The sequence below is a fragment of the Canis lupus genome, chromosome 19, assembly GCF_048164855.1.
Source record: "Canis lupus baileyi chromosome 19, mCanLup2.hap1, whole genome shotgun sequence".
NCBI classification, from domain to species: Eukaryota; Metazoa; Chordata; class Mammalia; order Carnivora; family Canidae; genus Canis; species Canis lupus.
Genome location: NC_132856.1, coordinates 31,062,999 through 31,081,135, shown reverse-complemented (window position 1 = coordinate 31,081,135; position 18,137 = coordinate 31,062,999). Strand labels below are relative to the sequence as shown.

Sequence of the window (18,137 nt, the reverse complement as noted above, 5' to 3'; positions counted from 1 at the left end):
TTTTAACAATATGAATTCTTCTGACCCATGAATATGGGATGTCTTTCCATTTATTTATATCTTCTTCAATTTCTTTCATCTAAGTCTTATAGTTTTCAGTGTACAGATCTTTCATCTCCTTGGTTAAGTTCATTCCTAAGTAATTTATTTTTTTAAATGCTATTGTGAGATTGTTTTATTCCTTTTTAAGATATTTCATTATTAGTGTATAAAAATGCAATTAATTTCTATATGTTAATTTTGAATTCTGCAACTTTACTGAACTGATTGATTAGTTCCAATAGTTTTAGGGTGCAGTGTTTAGAATTTTCTATATATAAGATCATATCATCTGCAAACAAAGACAATTTTACTCTTTCATTACTATTTTGGATGCCTTTTATTTCTTTTTCTTTTAAATTCCAGCATACTTAAGTTATATATTAGTTTCAGGTGTACAATAGAGATTCAACAATTCAATATGTCACCTAGTGCTCATCATGACCAGTTCATTCTTAATCCCCATCACCTATTTCACCCACTCCTTTATTCCCATCCCTTTCAATAACCATTAGTTTGTTCTCTATAGTTAAGTATCTGTTTCTTGGTCTTTCTCTCCTTTTTTCTTTGCTCATTTGTTTTTTTTCTTAAATGCCACATATAAGTGAAATCATGTGGTATTTGTCTTTCATTTATTTCTTTTTCATGCCTGATTGCTTTGGCCAGGACTTTCAGATATCCTATGTTGAATAGAAGTGGCGAGAATGTGAACTCTTATCTTATTCCTGCTCTTAGAAGAAAAACTTGCAGTCTTTCATTGTTGAATATGGTGTAAGGTGTGAGCTTATCATGTATGGCCTTTTATATTGAGGTTTATTCTTTCTATGCCAAATTTGTTGAGTGTTTTCACATGAAAGGATGTTATATTTTGTCAAATGCTTTTTCTTGCATCTATGAAGATGATCATATGATTTTTATCTTTCATTCTATTAATGTGGAGTATCACATGTATTGATTTGTATATATTGATCATCCTCGTATCCCAGGGATAAACCTCATTTGATCATGCAATATAATCCTTCTTATGTGTTTGCTATTATTTTATTGAGAGTTTTTGAATTTGTATTCAATGGGGATACTGGCCTATAGTTTTCTTTTCTTCCAGTATCCTTATCTGACTTTGGTATCAGGGTAATGCTGGCTTTGTAAAATAAGTTTGGGAGTGTTCCCTCCTCTTCATTTTTTGGAAAGTGTTTGAGAATGATTGGTGTTAATGCCTATTCAAATACTTGATAGAAATCACAAAGGAAACCATCGGGCCCTGGATTTTTCTTTGTTTGGGAGGTTTTGATTTTGATTTCTTTTTTGGGAGGTTTTTGAATCTCCTTACTTGTTATCATTCTGTTCGTATTTTCTATTTCTTCATGATTCAGTCCTGGTAGGTTGTATGTTTCTAGGAATTTATCCATTTCATCCAAGTTATTCAATTTTTTGTTGTACTATTCTTCATTATATCCTCTTTTGATTCTTTATGTATCTTTAGTGTCAGTTGTATGTCTCTTTCATGTCTGATTTTATTTATTTGAGTCTTCCCTCTATTTTTCTTAGTCTAAGAGTTTATCAAATTGGTTTGCCTTTTCAAAAAAAACCCCAGCTTTTTTCATCGATTGTTTCTATTATTTTTCTGGTTTCTATTTCATTTATTTCTGCTCTAATCTTCATTTTCTTCCTTCTACTAACTTTGGGCTTAGTTTGTTCATCTTTTTCTAGTTCCTTGAGTTGTAAAGTTATATTGTTTATTTGAGATATTTCTTTTAAAAAATGTTTTTACAACCTATCACTGTGAACTTCCCTCTTGGTACTATTTTTGCAGCATCCTATAGGTTTTGGCATGTTATGTTTCCCTTTTTTTTCCAAGATATTTTAATATTTAATTTTCTTTTATTTCTTATTAGGCACATTGGTTGTTCAGAAGTACTTTGTTTAATTTTAACATATTTGTGAATTTTCCAGTTTTCCTCCTATTACTAACTTCTAGTTTCATATCACTATGGTCACAAAAGATATTTGGTATGTTTTTTTTTTTTTTAAGATTTTATTCATTTATTCATGAGAGACACAGAGAGAGGCAGAGACCCAGGCAGAGGGAGAAGAAGGCTCCATGCAGGGACCCCGATGTGGGACTTGATCCCAGGACTGCAGGATCATGCCCTGGGTGGAAGGGAGGTGCTAAACCACTGAGCCTCCAGGCGTCCCTATTTGGTGTGATTTTAATCTTACATTTGCAAAGACTTGTTTTGTGACCATTATATAGTCTATCTTGAAGAATGATCAAGGTACACTTGAGAATAATGTGTATTCTGCTGCTGTTTGATGGAGTATTCTGCATGTCTGCTAGTTCACTCGGTTATTAAAATATGGTTCAAATCCAATATTTGCTTGATTTTCTGTGTACATGATTTATCCATTGTGAAAAGTAGGGTATTTAAGCCTCCTTCTATTCTTCATGTTTGTGGGTTTGATTATTGGAAGATTATTGTGATCCTCATGTTTCTTTGTTTTTTCATGTTCTTTGAAGTTTTGCGTGCTGTTTGTGCATTTTAAAGTAGCAGTCTCCTTCTCTGGTCTATGCTAAATAACCATTCTAATGTGTCCAAACATATAAATGTATATATAAGTTTTATATATACATATATATAAATTAAACTAAAAAATTAGAAAAAAATTTTCTCCAGTGTTGTACTGGAACTTCTCCTCCAGAAACCTGGACATCCACAGAGGCTCTCTCGTCTGTAAGTGATAGTCTAAGACACTGTTTTTCATGGGCTTTCAGACTGTGGCCAAGAGGAGCTAGAGCCAGTTTGCAGGTCACTGCAGGGTACACAGTTGATACTGAGATCTGTCGGCCTATTTTCTGATACATGGGTGGGCAACTCCTTCTGGGCTACTTCATGAATGGTGCTGGATCCCCTAGCTTCCTCAAGTACATTTTTGTGGATGAATGTCAAGTTTTGTTGTTACGACAAAAACAAGAGACATCTTACGCCACCATGATGTTGATGTCACTATTATAAATGTTTGTTTTTTTTAGAGGGGGTGTGGGACAGAGGGAGAGGGACAGAGTCCAGCACAGAGCCCAACTAAGGGCTCAATTTCACAACCTTGATGTTATGACCTGAGCCAAAATCCAGAATTGGACACTCAACTGACTGAGCCACCCAAGTGCCCGTCTCTGTTTTTTGTTTTTTTAAAATAAGTTTATTTTAAAAAGTTTAAAGGTATCAGAAATATAAAGAAGAAAATAAAAATTACTGGTAGTTTTACCATCCTAAGGTAATCATTTAAAATATTTTAGTGTATTTTCTTCCAGTAACATACATATATTTATTTTTTATAGAGTTAAGCTAAAACTATGAATCTGTGTTTCCATTTTTACCTTACAAAGCAAAGTAAGCATTTTTCCCATGTTCTCATAAATATAACTTAAATCCTATGTAATAATCTATTATATCAATGATAGGTGTTTCAGTTGTTTTTTTTTTTTGTTTCAGTTGTTTTTATGTATAATTTCCTGTTATAAATATTATTGCAAGGAACACCTTTATAACCATTTTTGAAAGATTTTTATTTCTGATCCTCCTCTTTTTTTTTAACTAACATTTATTTTCCCCCAATGATCGACAATACTTTCCCATAATCCTTTATGAATATGTCTCTATTATTTTACTTTTATTTATTTATTTTTAGATGAGCAAAGCTCATCTTTTCATTAAAGATTTTATTTATTTATTCATGAGAGATACAGAGAGAGAGAGAGAGAGGCAGAGACACAGACAGAGACACAGGCAGAGGGAGACGCAGGCTCCATGCAGGGAACCTGATGTGGGACTCGATCCTGGGACTCTAGGATCAGGCCCTGGGCTAAGGCAGGCGCTAAACCCGCTGAGCCACTCAGGGATCCCTCTATTATTTTATTTATTATTTATTTAGGTACTGTATTTTATTTATTCTTTTTATTATTTTAAAAAGGATTTATTTATTTATTCATGAGAGACTCAGAGTGAGAGAGAGAGAGAGGCAGAAACACAGGGAGAAGGGGACGCCTGGTGGCTCAGTGGTTGAGCATCTGCCTTTGGCTCAGGGTGTGATCTTGGAGTCCCAGGATGGAGGCCCACATTGGGTTCCCTGCAGGGAGCCTGCTTCTCCCTCTGCCTGTGTCTCTGCCTCTCTCTCTGTGTGTCTTTCGTGAATAAAAAAACAAAACAAACAAACAAACAAACAAACAAACAAAAAACCACAACACACAGGCAGAGGGAGAAGCAGGCTCTCTACAGGGAGCCCAATGCGAGACTCGATTCCGGATCCCAGGATCATGCCCTGAGCTGAAGGCAGATCCTCAACTGCTGGGCCACCCTATTCTTTTTTAAAATTTAAGTATAGTTGACACCTATTATCTGTTTTAAAAGTTTATTTATTTATTTTTTAGTAATCTCTACACCCAAGATGGGGCTCTAATTTACCATGCCAAGATCAAGAGTCACATGTTCTTCCAACTGAGTCATCCAGGTGCCCCTATTATCTCTGTTTTAAGAGAGTACTAAAAGTTAAATTCCTGGGCTAAAAGATATAAATATTTTCAAGTTTCATTGTATATATTGACTAATATTTTTTCAGGACATTTACCAAATCATATGCCACTAGTACTATACAAGTACCCAGTTCACTGCATTTTTACCAGCATTTAGCATTATCAAGGAATATTCTGCATGAGAATTTTCTCTCCCTTTCTCCTTTTCTTTTCTTTTCTTTTCTTTTCTTTTTTCTTTTCTTTTCTCTCTTCTCTTCTCCTTCCTTCCTTCCTTCCTTTTTTATTGTTTTTTTTTTTTTTTTTTTTTTTTTTTTTAGGGGGTTAGGTTGCTGAGATATTGTATATGTGAAAAAAAACCCTGCCTCTTTGGAAAAATTTGGGAGCTTCCTTCATTAACAGAAATCCTAAACAGAAAACTTAAATCCATTGGTTCCATATATTTCATATTTATTTCAAATCCCTTTATTTTCTGCAATTGTGGAAAATATTATGTCTGTGAAAACTATTTTAGGTTTTAACACATTCAATTTCGAAAGCAATTACAATTTCATTTAAATAGCAGCCTAATATTCCACTAGATAAATAGAACTATTTAATTGATCTGCTATAGTTGAAAATGTACTTTTTTCCAATTTTTAGCTGGAGATAGTGGGATGAAGATTCTTGTTCATGAATTGTTACCACCATCTCTGATTGCTTTGGACCCACCATGTTTGTGAATCATGTTACTGTGATTTTGGCTTTGACTTTAGCATTTAGGTCTGGTAGCTAGGCTTTAAGACTTATCTTCTGAACCTCGTGTATTCCAGTGACTGAGCCTCTACCTTACCTCGCATTCCTTGGTAGCGGTACTTCCAATGACCCCAGTGTCTGATGCCTTATTTTTTACTTGTTTAAAATAAAAATAATGGGGGGAGGTGTTCCTGGGTGGCTCAGTTGGTTGAGCCTCTCTTTGAGGCTCAGGTCCTGATCCCAGGGTCCTAGGACCTAGCTGGCACCAGGACTCAAGGTCAGTGGAGAGCCTCTTTAAAATAGGAATAATAATAGTTCCCACCACAGAAGACTGTTGTCAAGGCTTAAATGAGATTATAGCTACTTTTTTTGCTGCCTATATTTCTCCTGTTCCATATTCTTCTAGTGTGCTGAAAATCAAAGTACGCCTTGTATCTATTACGTTTTGTCAAGTCTGTTACCTTAGTCCAGGCAGAAGTATAGAGCCCAAGCAAGGTCAATCAAAACACATTTTGGGGAGTCAGTATGGAATTGGGATACATCTCCATTTGAGAACAGGTATCACTCAGAGCCAGAAAAGAAAGTCAAAGGAAAGGTAAGCAGAACCATCAGAGCTCAAGAGGGAATTTGGAGTCATCATTGAAGACCCTGGATACAGTTTACCTAAAGCTTTAAACTTCCCACCAGTGATAGAAATCATTAACTTCCTTTCTTTGCCCCAACTAGTCCATTTGGTGTGTGTGTGTTTTAATAGATTTTATTTATTTTTTCATGAGAGTCACAGAAAGAGGCAGAGACATAGACAGAGGGAGAAGCAGACTCCCTGCAGGGAGCCCGACGTAGGACTCGATCCCAGGATGCCGGGATCATGACCTGAGCCCAAGGCAGAGAGACTCTGGACCACTGAGCCACCCACGTGCCCCAGTGCTTCCGTTACTTGTAACCAAAATGGCTTTATCAATCATTTTTGCTGACAGTATTTAATCCTACTTTTAAATAGTGTATTAAAATAGTGCCACTACTTGTTCATTCTCTTTAGGCCACTGAATATAGGGCATTATATAATGACAAGAATCATTATTAGAGGTCTTTGAAGTTTCTCTTTTTTATAATTTTTCAGAATAAACATATTTTGTTGTCTTTATTTATTTTAGCCTAAAATAAACATTGCCTCTGGTTTTGAAGTCAGAATGACTAGGCTTTCTGTTGTCATTGTTTTTTTTTGCAAAGATTTACTTGTGAATTTGAAAACATAGTCACAAGTGTGGTTTGTCTATACGTGAAAACCATTTAAGGGGAAAAGGTTAATGGCCTCTCTGCAGTGTCCTAGCGCCGCTCTAACAAAGTACTATAAACTGGGTAGCTTAAAACAGCAGGAATTTATTGGTGCACAGTTCTGGATGCTAGAAGTCCAAAATCAAAGTGTTGCCTGGGCCAGGCTCCTTCTGAAGCATGTAGGGAAAGTCTTTCTTGCTTCTTCCCAGCTTCCAGTGTTTGCTATCAATCCTAGGTATTCCTTGGCTTATAAATGTGTCACCTCAGTCACATGGCCATCTATTTCCCATGTTTGCACATTGCCTTCCCTCTGTACTTGTCTGCATCTGTGTCCATATTTCTTCTTTTTGTAAGGACATTGATTATATTGGATTAGCATACTCTAATGACCTCGTTTTAACTTCCCTCTGTAGAGACCCTGTTTCCAAATAATGTCATATTCTGAGGTACTAAGGGTTAGGACTTCAGCATTTCTTTTTTTTAGGGAGACACTATTTAACTTACAGGCATCATTTAGTTTTAACAGATTAGATTTTTGCAAAGGCCACCATTCCTCTCATCCTCATTTTCATACCCCATTTGCAAGGAGAGTTTGCTGCTTCTTCCCATAAGAATTAGAGTCTATTTCTCCCTCTTCCTAAACTGGGGGTTTTAGATTTGCTTTGACCAATAAATTGCAATGGAAGTGATGTGATGTCTCTGGTGAGTCTAGATTTCAAGATACTTTGTAGCCTCCACTCTCATTCCTACTAGCCCAAGACCATTTTGTGAGTAAGTCTGAGACTGGCTGCTGGAATTGTCAGTGGATGAGAATTGAGGTGTCCTAGCCAACAGCACTAATTGCCAGGCATGTGAGTGAGGCCATCTTGGACCAGGCAGACCTAGTTGAGGCTCTGGCAGCTGGTGCTAGAGCTGCATGAGTGACCTCGGACATGACCAGCAGAAGTACTGCCTAACTGAGCACAAATTGCTGGCCTACAAAATCAACATTTAAAAAAAAAAAAAAAAAGGGATGCCTGGGTGGCTCAGTGGTTGTCTGCCTTGGGCTCAGGGCGTGATCCTGGAGTCCTGGGATGGAGTCCTGCGTCGGGCTCCCTGTGTGGAGCCTGCTTCTCTCTCTGCCTGTGTCTCTGCCTCTCTCTGTGTGTGTATCTCATGAATAAATAAATAAAATCTAAAAAAAAAAGTGTTTCAAGTTACTACATATTGGAGTGATTTGTTACACAACAATAAATGATTGATACAGTAGATCTGAGTCTTTTGTTTACTATCTCAATCACCTTGGCTAAATCACTTACTTCTAAGAGCTCCTGCTTCTTTCTTTGTAAAGTGTGGATATTTTACTGATCTTTTGCAATCAGTTCTAGGTTTCAAGATTTTAGTTTCAATTTAATAAAAACTCAACTCAAAAGGGCAAAAGGAATAAAAGGAACTTATCAGCTCAAGTAACTGAGAAGTCCAGGGGTCTGGTCTGGCTTCCAGTAGGACTTACTTTAAGGACTCAAGTGATTAAGTTAGAGGTTTGTTGGCTTCCCTCTCTCCACTTTGTTTTTCCACTGAGTATCAGCTTCATTCTCAATCAGGCACCTCCCAAGTGGAGCCCTCCTTTCTTGCTGAGGCTTAAAGTCATCAGTCATCCAACTTGACAAACCTAGGAGGAAGTCTGACTTTCACTGGACCCAGTGGAAACTTGTGGCTGTTACTAACCCCATCAGGCCAGAAGGTTGAGATGCTCCAAATGGTCAAGGCTGGGACATATGTCCATGCTGAACCAGTGAGGTAGAAAGGTAGAGGATAGCACTGGAGGAAGAAGGACCAAGACCATCCAGTGATTGGTACAAAGGAAAACTGGGGTGCTGTTACTGGAAGAAAAGACATGGAAGTTAAACAGGTAGAAAGTAACATGTTCACCCCTTGTTGCATAGGCTTGTTGAGCAGATAACAGTAATAGCTTACATTTATTAAATGCTTATTAGGTACTCTACACTGCTCTAAGTACTTCACTCTTATTTTTTATTTTTTTGAAGATTTTATTTATTTATTCATGAGAGACACGCAGAGAGAGGCAGAGACATAGGCAGAGGGGTGAAGCAGGCTCCAGGCAGGGAGCCCAACATGGGACTTGATCCCGGGACTCCAGGATCACAAACAGAGCCAAAGGCAGATGCTCAACTGCTGAGCCACCCAGGCCTCCCAGTACTTTACTCTTTTTTTTTTTTTTTTTTTTTTACTTCACTCTTTTTTAACTCATTTTAATCTTCTCAATTTAGAAGTAGGGGCAGTTATTACTCTCTCTTTATAAGTGAGGAAACAGGCATGAAGTAGTTAAGTCACCCATGTTCAAACAGGTATAAGTCACATCAGAAGTCAACTAAACTGGCTTGAGAGTGATCACGTGTAACTGTCAGTCTATATTCAAAATGGATCACCAACACTATGGTAGGCAGAACCCCAAGATGGTCCCCCAAATTCTACCTCATGGTGTATAATCCCCTCTTCCAAGAGTAGGTTAGGCCTATGAATGTGATCGGATAGTTACTCCATTAGGTTATATCTTACGCCAAAAGTGATGGGATGGTCACTCCCAAAACTCCTACATAGCTGTCTGTAGGGAGATTCTTTGTTGGCAGGGGCGAGCGGCCATTATGTGAGAGGCCCGCGTGGCTTGGACGGGAAGACCATCACTAGCTGAGATCTCTCTCCAGCCAACAACCAGAAAGAAAATAGGAATCTCTCTGTCCTACAACTACAAAGAATTGAATTCTGTCAATAATCTGAATGAGCTGTTTGGAGGACCCTGAGCTGCAGTTGAGGATGCCCGGTAGACACCTTGATTTCATCCTTGGGGAGAGCCTGAGCAGAAGACCCAGTTAGGCTGCACACCAGCTTTGGACCTACAGAGCTGTGAGATAATAAATATGTACTGTTGAAGCTGCTAAGTTTGGGGGTAATTTATTACCAATACTAGCCCTCTCTCTTTGTCGCCTTATCAGGGTATGTTTTCCCTCCTTTGGCACTCCCAGGGCCCCTCACACCAACTCTCCTGGGGTGCTCACCATATTGTGCAGTTCCCACATTTCCTGGGAGGTGGGTTGTAATCATCACATGGGCTCATTGTCAGGTTCAATGCCTGGTCATTCTGTGCTGTCAACACTTGATACAGTGTCTGGTATGTATGAGCTGTTCTGTAATTGGTCGTAGAATGAATGAAAAGGCATCCTGTGTGGCATTCATTCAAATTTCTGTTTTATTATGGGACGTGGTGAGGCCTGGGTTGTGGGTGGGTGCTCTCAAAAGTAGTATGCAAAACATCGACCTAGTGCCCCAGGACAGTCACCAGCCTGGATCTAATTCAACATTAATTTTTAGGGTGGGGCATCCTATACCTAAGGGTGGTGGCAATTTACTCTCCAAACCCATGTGAGCTTTCCCCCACTCCTAAGCCACTTCTCTCACCCACATTTCAATGTCTTCTCAAACCATCAGTTTCTTTGCGTTTGCAAATCTCTGGAGGCAGACAGGCCTCAGAATCCTAGCTCTACTACTCACTAGCTGGGGAATCCATTATTTTACTCTTCTGAGCATGCTTCTTTGTCAATAAAATAAAATAATCCCTCCTGCTGGCAGAACCCTTGTAGCCATTCCAGGGGAGAATGTATCCTGCACTTGGGAAGTTAAGCTGCATAAAGGTCACAGGTCTTGCCCTTTTGCTACCCGGGAGTGTAGTGTTCCTACTATGCCCTGCACAGTAAGCGCTCAATGAATTTGTTGAATGGACACTTGGTGGAAAGAATTCGGCAACAGTGCCTGGAATGGCAGCAGGCATTCCACAAATGGCAGCTTTTATTATGTACATGTTGCAAAGCAGGAAACTCACCTGGGGATATCTACCCAGGTGTGTTCTGTTCTGATTCAAATTACACGGGATTTTACCATTCACTCTTTAGTAAGGTAGCCAGACAAGCAGGGTCCATTTTAACCCCTCTCACGGCTCCTGCTGACAAAGGGACATCCCTTAAAGACAACACTCCCGAGAAAACTGAGCCTCAAGCATTTATGGGGGGGAGTCAGGATTCCAACAAAACCAGGAAGGAGCAAATTCCAAAGCAAACAAACTCATTACCCACACTGAGGGTGGGTGTTCACCCCTGTTCGGCTAAAGATAGAGCACTGGGCCCTCCCCGGGAACTTCCTGGCTTTTATTAGTTTGTAACCCCAAACGTAACTTTTCAAAGGTTTTTCTTTTGGAAGTGTGGGTGTGAAACTGCTTCCCTCATCACATCTTGCAGGAGGATCTCCGAACATCTGTACATTATTTGAAAACCTAGCATCCGGTTGGGATGTTTGGGTGGGTGGGTGGGTGGGGGGCCCCGTGTGATGGGATCAAACAGCAGGGGCGCGTTAAAAACATTTGTCAGAAAGCCTTTCTAAACAGAGGCGGAAAAATTAGGCAAAAATTACAAATGGCAAATTACCTTGGCTCGCTTACAGCGTTTCATCAGAAGCCGGCCTCCCCCACTCTCGGCACCCGCGGAAGGGGAGAAAATAGGGCGCTTAGAAGTCTGAGCGATAAGGATCTTCTCACCGAGAGCCCAGGGACAAAACTCATTACAGATAAGCCCAGTCCTCCCGTTTCCACCGGACGCCTCTCCTCTCCCGGGTTGCTAACGAGGCAGCCGCTCCCCGGGCAGCCGCCAGGAAGCCGGGCCAGCCCCGCGGCGCTGCTTTCCCCCAGCCCGGGGCGAGGGGCGCACTTCCCGCGCTCTCCGCACCGCCCGGCCCGAGCGCGGGAACCTTCCCTGCTCCCGCCGAGCTGCGAGTTGGGAAAACTCCGCCGCCGAGGCGTCGCGGCGAGAGGGGGGAGAGGGTGTGCGACCGCAAGGGCTGCGTTTTGCAAGCCTGGGATCGATATCTTCCCCTCCCCCCACCCCCAGCCGCGGACTCGGCCAATGGAAGCCTGAAAGGAGGGAAAAAAAAAAAGAAAGAAAGAAAGAAAAAAAAAAAAAATCCCGACGCAGCCCGAGTGCACAGGCCTCTCTCGGCTTTGTTTCCAGGCGGGGGGCTGTGCCGGGCTGGGGGCGCGAGCGGGGACTGGGCAGGGCGCGCCCCGCGGCGGCGCTGCTGGAGCCGAGCTGGGAAGCCCTCCGCCCTGCCCTAAGGAGGAAGGCAGCCGCCCGACCCCCGTCCTCTCCTCCGACCCCAATGCAGCCCCTCTCTCCAAAGGCCCGGGATCTGCGAGCAACGCGCACGGAGAGGCGCCCTCTCGCCAAGCCCGCGCAACGCTCGGCGTCTTTAAGAGCTCGCAGAACTGGAATCTGGCAAAGACTCGCCAGCTCAACCAGGCAGCCGCCCTCCTCCGTGTCTCGGGGACCCGGCCAGAGCTGTCCCCAGCTCCCCCCCGCCAAACTGGCTGAGCCGAGCCCGCAGCCCCGCACCCGGGTGGAGGGCGGTGGGGGGGGGGGGCGCGAAAGCGCGCGCGCGCGCGCGGGGAGAACCCGGCGGCGGGACCCCCTCCAACGCGCGAGCCGAGAGCGGCTGCTTTAAGAGCGCGGTGAGCGCGCGCCCGCCGCCCGCGGCCCCGGCCCGCGCGCCCCCGCGCCCCCGCGCCCCCGCGCCCCCGCGCCCCCGCGCCCCCGCGCCCGCCGCCGCGCGCTCCCCCCTCCCCGGCCCGCGCGCCCCCGCGCCCGCCGCCGCGCGCCCCCTGCTCGCTCGCTCGCCGGCTTTAAAGTCTCTGCCAGGATCCATGCTCACATGTTACTTCCTGTATGGAGGCATGGCCAGTTTCCAGCCCCGCGCTCCTCGTTCCTCCCCAGCCTGCGCTGGAGCCACAACTTTCAGGAGCATGGACTGAAGGCGCCCTCGCCCCTGCGCCCCTCTGAGATCCTTTGTGTTTTCCTCCGTTTCCTCCGGCCGTTTCTATTTCGGGGGGCTCCTCGCTCCCCCCGCCTCTCCCCTCCCCTTCCCCGCGCGCAAACATGCCTCCTTCCTTCCCCGGGCCCTGGAAGGAGCTGCCTGCCTGAAGCCGGGAGACGCCGCGCCGCGCCGCGCTCAGCCCCGCCGCCGCCCGCCGGCTCCCGGGCTGCGCCGCGCCGCCGACTCAAGTTGGGGATCTCCGGCTGCTCGCCGCTGCCGCCTGCGGTCCTGCGCGCCCCGGGCCCCGGGCATCGTCGCCGGCCGCCGACCGCTCGCCCTGCTCGCCCGGCTCGCTCTTGTTTCTGAACGGGAAGCAGCCCTTCTCCGCCGAGGATCGTCCCCAGCGTGGCTCCGCGTTCCCGGTCACTTTTTGAGATTTTTTTTTTTTTTTTCCCGGGGGGCGCTCGGCGGCTTCCCGGATTCCGGGGGGGACTCGGGCCGCCGAGCGCAGGGGGGCCCCGTGGAGCGGGCGAGCCGGGGAAGAGCCGGGGCTTCGCGGAGGCTCACTCGGAGGCGAGAACTTATTCAACAAGTTTACCCCCCCTCCCCCTGCCTTCCTCTTTTCGATGTGCGTTTTCGGACATGCGGAGGTTACTGGAACCGTGTTGGTGGATTTTGTTCCTGAAAATCACCAGTTCCGTGCTCCATTATGTCGTGTGCTTCCCCGGTGAGTGCCGGCCGCGGAGCGGACCCGGCCCTGGCCGGCGCGCGCGGGGGATGCGGAGTTGTCGCCGCGGCACCGGAGCTCGGGCGCCCGTCCCGGGGACCCCAGCGAGGGTGCAGGGGGGCCGGGCACGCAGAGAGGAGAGAGGCATCCGCTCCGCTGGTTCTGGCGGCGTTTAGGGAGGCTGGTGGTTGGTGAGGGTGGGAGCAGGAGCTGCCCGGGAAGGGGGACCGGGGCGGTAGGGGTCTGCTCTTGCTTGGGTTCGTGGCGGGGGTGGGGAGGGGGGGGGGATGTCTCGGAGAGCCCGAGTGGGGAAGATAATAATAATAATAAAAAAGATCGCTTTGCTGATCCGCCAGCGTTCGGGAGAGCGAGAGCTCTGGGGGCGGTCGAGGAGCCTAGGGCCAGGGAGAGGATGCCTCTGTGGTTTGGGGGGGGGGGGGCCCAAGGTGCGCCCCTCGCCCCCGAGAGGATCGAAGGAGCTCCGGAGGAGGGGGACTTTGCTTTGCTGCCTCCTGACCCTTTTTGGAGAGGCTGGGGTTAGGAGGACGGAAGCTGGAGGCTGACGGTGGAGGATCGGGGATGTTGGCAGCAGCCTGCATTCTCGTGCCCGGGGCGAGGGGCGACCCCCGCTCGGGGCTGGGGCGCCGCGGGGCTGCGCTCTGGTGCTGGAGTGAGGCAGCCCTCCCGGGCGCGGGGGCCCGGGGCTGGGAGCGGGCGGTTTAGGGAGATCGTGGCTCTCCCCCGGCCCCGGCCCGCGGCGGCCCCTGCACCCTGCACCCTGCAACTCTGCTCGGCGGGGCTGCTCCAGTGGGGGCGCAGGGGGGCGGGGGTGGTCGGCGGCTGGGTGGCTGTTCGCGCCGGGGCGGATTTTCTTCCTGTCTCGCGCGCCCTGCCTACCTTCATCTTTGCCCTTTTGCAGGCTGTTCCCGGCTGGCCGACCTAGACTAGACTCGCTTCTTTCTGGCCGGCTTAAGACGGGAACAGTATTGGCCACGGGTGACGGTGATAAATGAGCACACGCAGCGGTGTGCGGCTCGGCGACCCTCCACTTCCAGCCCTCCGCTGGCCGAGCCTCCCGCAGGGCAGAGGCCAGCCGCCTCCCTCGCCCCTCGTGCAGACACCCCCACCCCTGTTCTCCCCAGTGCAGCCCCCCACCCCCCACCGGCTACACCTACACCCCGGTGCTCCTCGGAGTCTGTCCGGCCCCCTCCCCGGGGGTGGAGGCCACGTCCTCTGCCCTAGTCGGGGAACGGGTGGGAAGGAGGGGGCGATTCGCTTTTTGATCTCGCTGTTCTGAGGATAGGGAACCCCTCCTTTTTTTCTGCCCTCTCATCCAGTAGCTCTTGGCTACCCAGAGGTAGGTAGGGGGTTATCTGAGCGAAGGAAGACAGGAACGTGCCCTGATGTTTCTGCCCTCCCTGCTCACGGCCGCCTGTCCCCGAGCGGCCTGAGCGCAGGGTTTTGGTGCAGCGGGTCCCCCAGCTACATCGTGCGCCCTGCAACAGGGCGCGGGCGCTCTCGCTGCCCTCGGGGACCCGCTCGGGGAGCGGCAGCGAGTGTCCCTTGTGCAGGCACACGGGTGGCTTCGAGGAGCAGAGAGGCAAAGCCCCCCTTGCCCCTCTGCACATCCTCCATCCCCTCGGGACCCGCAGGGAGCTCCTGCCACTGCCAGAAACCCAGCTCGGATGGCTCGCGAGGACGTGCGTCCACACTAACCCTGAGGCCTGCGGTTGGCCTACCAGGGTCCTGCCTCCACGGGGCTGGGGATGGTGTGGACATTTCCCCTTAAAAAAAAAAAAAAAAAAAAGAAAAAAAAAAAAAAGCCTTCTCTCCCTTAAAAGACTTGCTCAGTATTTGTGGTCCCCCCCGCCCCCATCTGCTCCTTCTAGACTTTCTGTGCCTTGGACTTGCCAGCCCGAGGGGGCTCAGGTGCACGGTGGGGTCGAGCTTTGTAAGGGTCGCGCTTTAAAGGGGGCAGTGGGCGGCAGCCTTGCGAAATAAGGAATTTTAATTCCACTTCTGGCCTTCTCCTTAGCTGGGGGACGGCAGCCAGTGGGTTGGCCGTGGTTTTCTTTTTCCTGGTGTCTGAGGAAGCTTGAAATCCAAAATGGGACCTCCAGCGATGCCGCCTTCGTGGGGCTTGGACAGTTTTCATCTTCCACGTCTCCTTTCCGTGCCCACGCCGCGAGGTGAAATAGCACGCTTCCTCGCCCCTCAGAGCCTAAGGGAGAGGGAAGAAGGGGCAGGGGTTTGGACAAGTGCCTCTGGAGAGGGTGCCGCCAGCAGCCCCTGGAACCGGGCAAAGTTAAAATGTCAGAGCCGTGGGAGACGCCGGCTTTCCGTTTTTCGAGGGTGCCGCGACGCCTCTGGACCTCAGGGGGCGCCCCCGAGCCACTGGTGGGGCTGCCACCGCCTCCTCGGGTCCGGCTCGGCCTTGTGGGTGCGGCGAGGGGGCGCGCGCGCCCGGGGCGCGAGGCTCTGGGGCTGCGGGTGCGCCCCGGGCGCAGGGAGCCAGCTGGGCTCCGCTGGGCCTTGCTGCTCCTGGGCCGCTCGGAACCCGGGGGGGGGGGGGGGGGGGCCGCGTTCTCTTTGGGACCCCCCCTCCTCCCTTCTCGCCTTGCATCACCTCGCAAGCGTTTATCTGCTTGGCACGACGGATAAAGATGCTTCTGTGTTGGATCAGGGTCCTCTTTTGCGAGGTCTGAACCCCAAATCCCTTGTTATTTTGTTTCCTTTCAGAACGACCAACTTTCCAGTTGCATTTGTTCGCAGCTCTTGTTCAGGAGGACAGGGGAGCTGTAATTGGGGAGGGTTTGGGAGGTAGCCCTGCCGCGCATCTTTTCCCCAGCTGGTGGGAAACAGTGGCTTTTAGTCTCCTGACAACAGTATGGTATATGGCAAGTGTGGGAACTCGCATCTCGGTAGCGTTTCAAGTGGAGTTTCCACTTCTCGGAGCAGAAGTGTTATCAAACATGTTTTAGTGGCTAGTACATTCTTTTCCTACATCTTATGAAAAATACTCTGTTATGGGAAGATTTGTGAAACCAGGAAAATAAGAGGGACCCTATGGATCCATGAAAACAGGAAAATAAGATGGACTCTATGGATCCATGAAAACAGGAAAATAAGATGGACCCTATGGATCCCTCTACCCAGTTATAGTAATTTTGAACTTGGTCTTTTCTGTAACCTGCCACCTTCCCTAACACCTCAGTATTTTAAAGCAAATCTTATACTTAATTCATTTCAGCCTTTGGCATACCTATCTAATCGTTGGGAGTTTAAATGCCTGCAACAGGATATAAAATGCGGTACTTGAGAGGGTTAACATTTTATGTATTTTACATTTGTAAGCTATTCAGCAGAAACGTAAAAAAAAATTTTTTTTTATTGATTTCTTCTCTCTTTCCGCCCTCAGAGTGAAACCGTTCTCTTTGATTCTGATATGTTTGTACCATAATTACATTACATCTAGGAGGCTGACGTTGGAAACACTTCAGATGGATAAGCTCTGCTGTGTACTTTGGATGTGTCAGAATCAGAGTATCCGTGATTGATGTCCAGTGAATCTCCTTCTCCGCTGTCTCTTGGTGCATTTGCATGTACACGCTTATTCCTGATGGACATCCTGTATGGCCTTCTCAGAAAAATGCAAAAATAAATTCAAAAGTCAGCAATTTTACTCTTTCGGGATAGAGTGAGAAATCATGCAGGTCTCCTTCCTCCCCCCACCCCCCAACCCCCACTTGAGATGTCCTGTTTGAACACGAAGATTTGTCCAGTCTTGAAACTTGGTTCTTCTGCCACAATTGTGGAATACAGTCTTTGATGTTTCCGTCTAAAGCTGTTTCTTCTTCCAGAGTTGATGAAGTTAGAACATTAATACAAGCAGTCTTATCAGGACTTTTTAGAAATGGGAAGTTGCTGTTGCTGGAGACAGAAAGGTTAAGGAAAGGTTGGCTGAAATGAGAAAAAGAACTATTCAGTAGTGAAGCATCTCCCCTTAATTATAGACTTAATTGCATGGAGTAGAAGATTATATTGTTTACATGAAGCAGTGCAAGGACAACAAAACCAAACCAGACCCCTTTTGCATACATACATCTTTGTATTCTGAAAAATTCCCAACTTAACATAATCAGTTAAATGTTGGTGCACCGGTTGAAATGGACTTCCTTACCCTTCATGTAAGATCATCAAAAGTGCCACAAAATAGCAGTTGTTACTACGGACTCTCTTTCTACCATCTTACCCCTCCGTTGTTTTTCTGGAGACTTCTTGACCAGACGGGCAATCCGGAACACTTATATTAACCTTACCTAGGTGAAGACAGCAAATTAAATGTAGCTAGTGCTTTGTTGCTTTACCTCTTTACTTTTATGCTGTGAAAGGTGTTTTTTTTTTCTTTTTTAAATCTGAATTTCAGCATTTTGTCTAGTATGTAGAACCATGCGATGGTATTTCTAAGGTAAAGATTGTAAGATGGATGTGCATTCTGAATTGCAAGATTAAAAAAAAATATGATTAACGTTTTCATCCTGGGGCACATCTTCCATGTGCCCCATGGAAGCATAAAGCACAACTTCCAAAGTTATCTGAAGTTTTCTCAACAATTCTTGATTCTCTCTACCCCCTTCCCTCCCCATTAAGCCCTTGATGTGCTTTGGTACAGGTTGACCACTATCAGGTGATGAGTGGTAAGCACTAAAACTATGTTTTTGAATGTGTGGAAAATAAAAGGCCTGTGTGTCTAATAATATAAAGGAGGCCAAGGAAGTGTGCCCAGCTCCCACTAGAGCTTGATGTAGGCAAAGCTTGTGAGTACTGAGCAGAGGCTTTGGGAAAGAAGGAAATGTTGCCTTGAGAAGAGCCTTGTGGCAGTGGGAGTTGCTTGTGGTATTTGTCCCAGAATGAGGTTGCTTTGATACACATAAGGTCCTCAATATTTGCAGATATTGGGGACCAGGTACTTGGGGTTCTCTG

The 18,137-nt window shown here is 46.7% G+C and overlaps 1 protein-coding gene across 4 annotated transcripts in view; it reads left to right on the top strand.

Annotated features, from left to right (window-relative positions):
- The first annotated feature begins 12,739 nt into the window (after positions 1-12,739).
- The window catches only part of PTPRG (protein tyrosine phosphatase receptor type G), a 706,326-nt gene continuing 700,928 nt past the window's right edge, over positions 12,740-18,137 (top strand). For 2 of the 4 annotated variants that reach the window (XM_072785567.1, XM_072785566.1), the window contains exon 1: positions 12,740-13,154. In XM_072785567.1, coding sequence (XP_072641668.1) covers positions 13,070-13,154 — 85 coding nt within the window. In that variant the 5' untranslated portion in view covers positions 12,740-13,069. The remainder of the gene's footprint in view (positions 13,155-18,137) is intronic. The other 2 variants (XM_072785569.1, XM_072785568.1) reach the window with 1 other exon arrangement.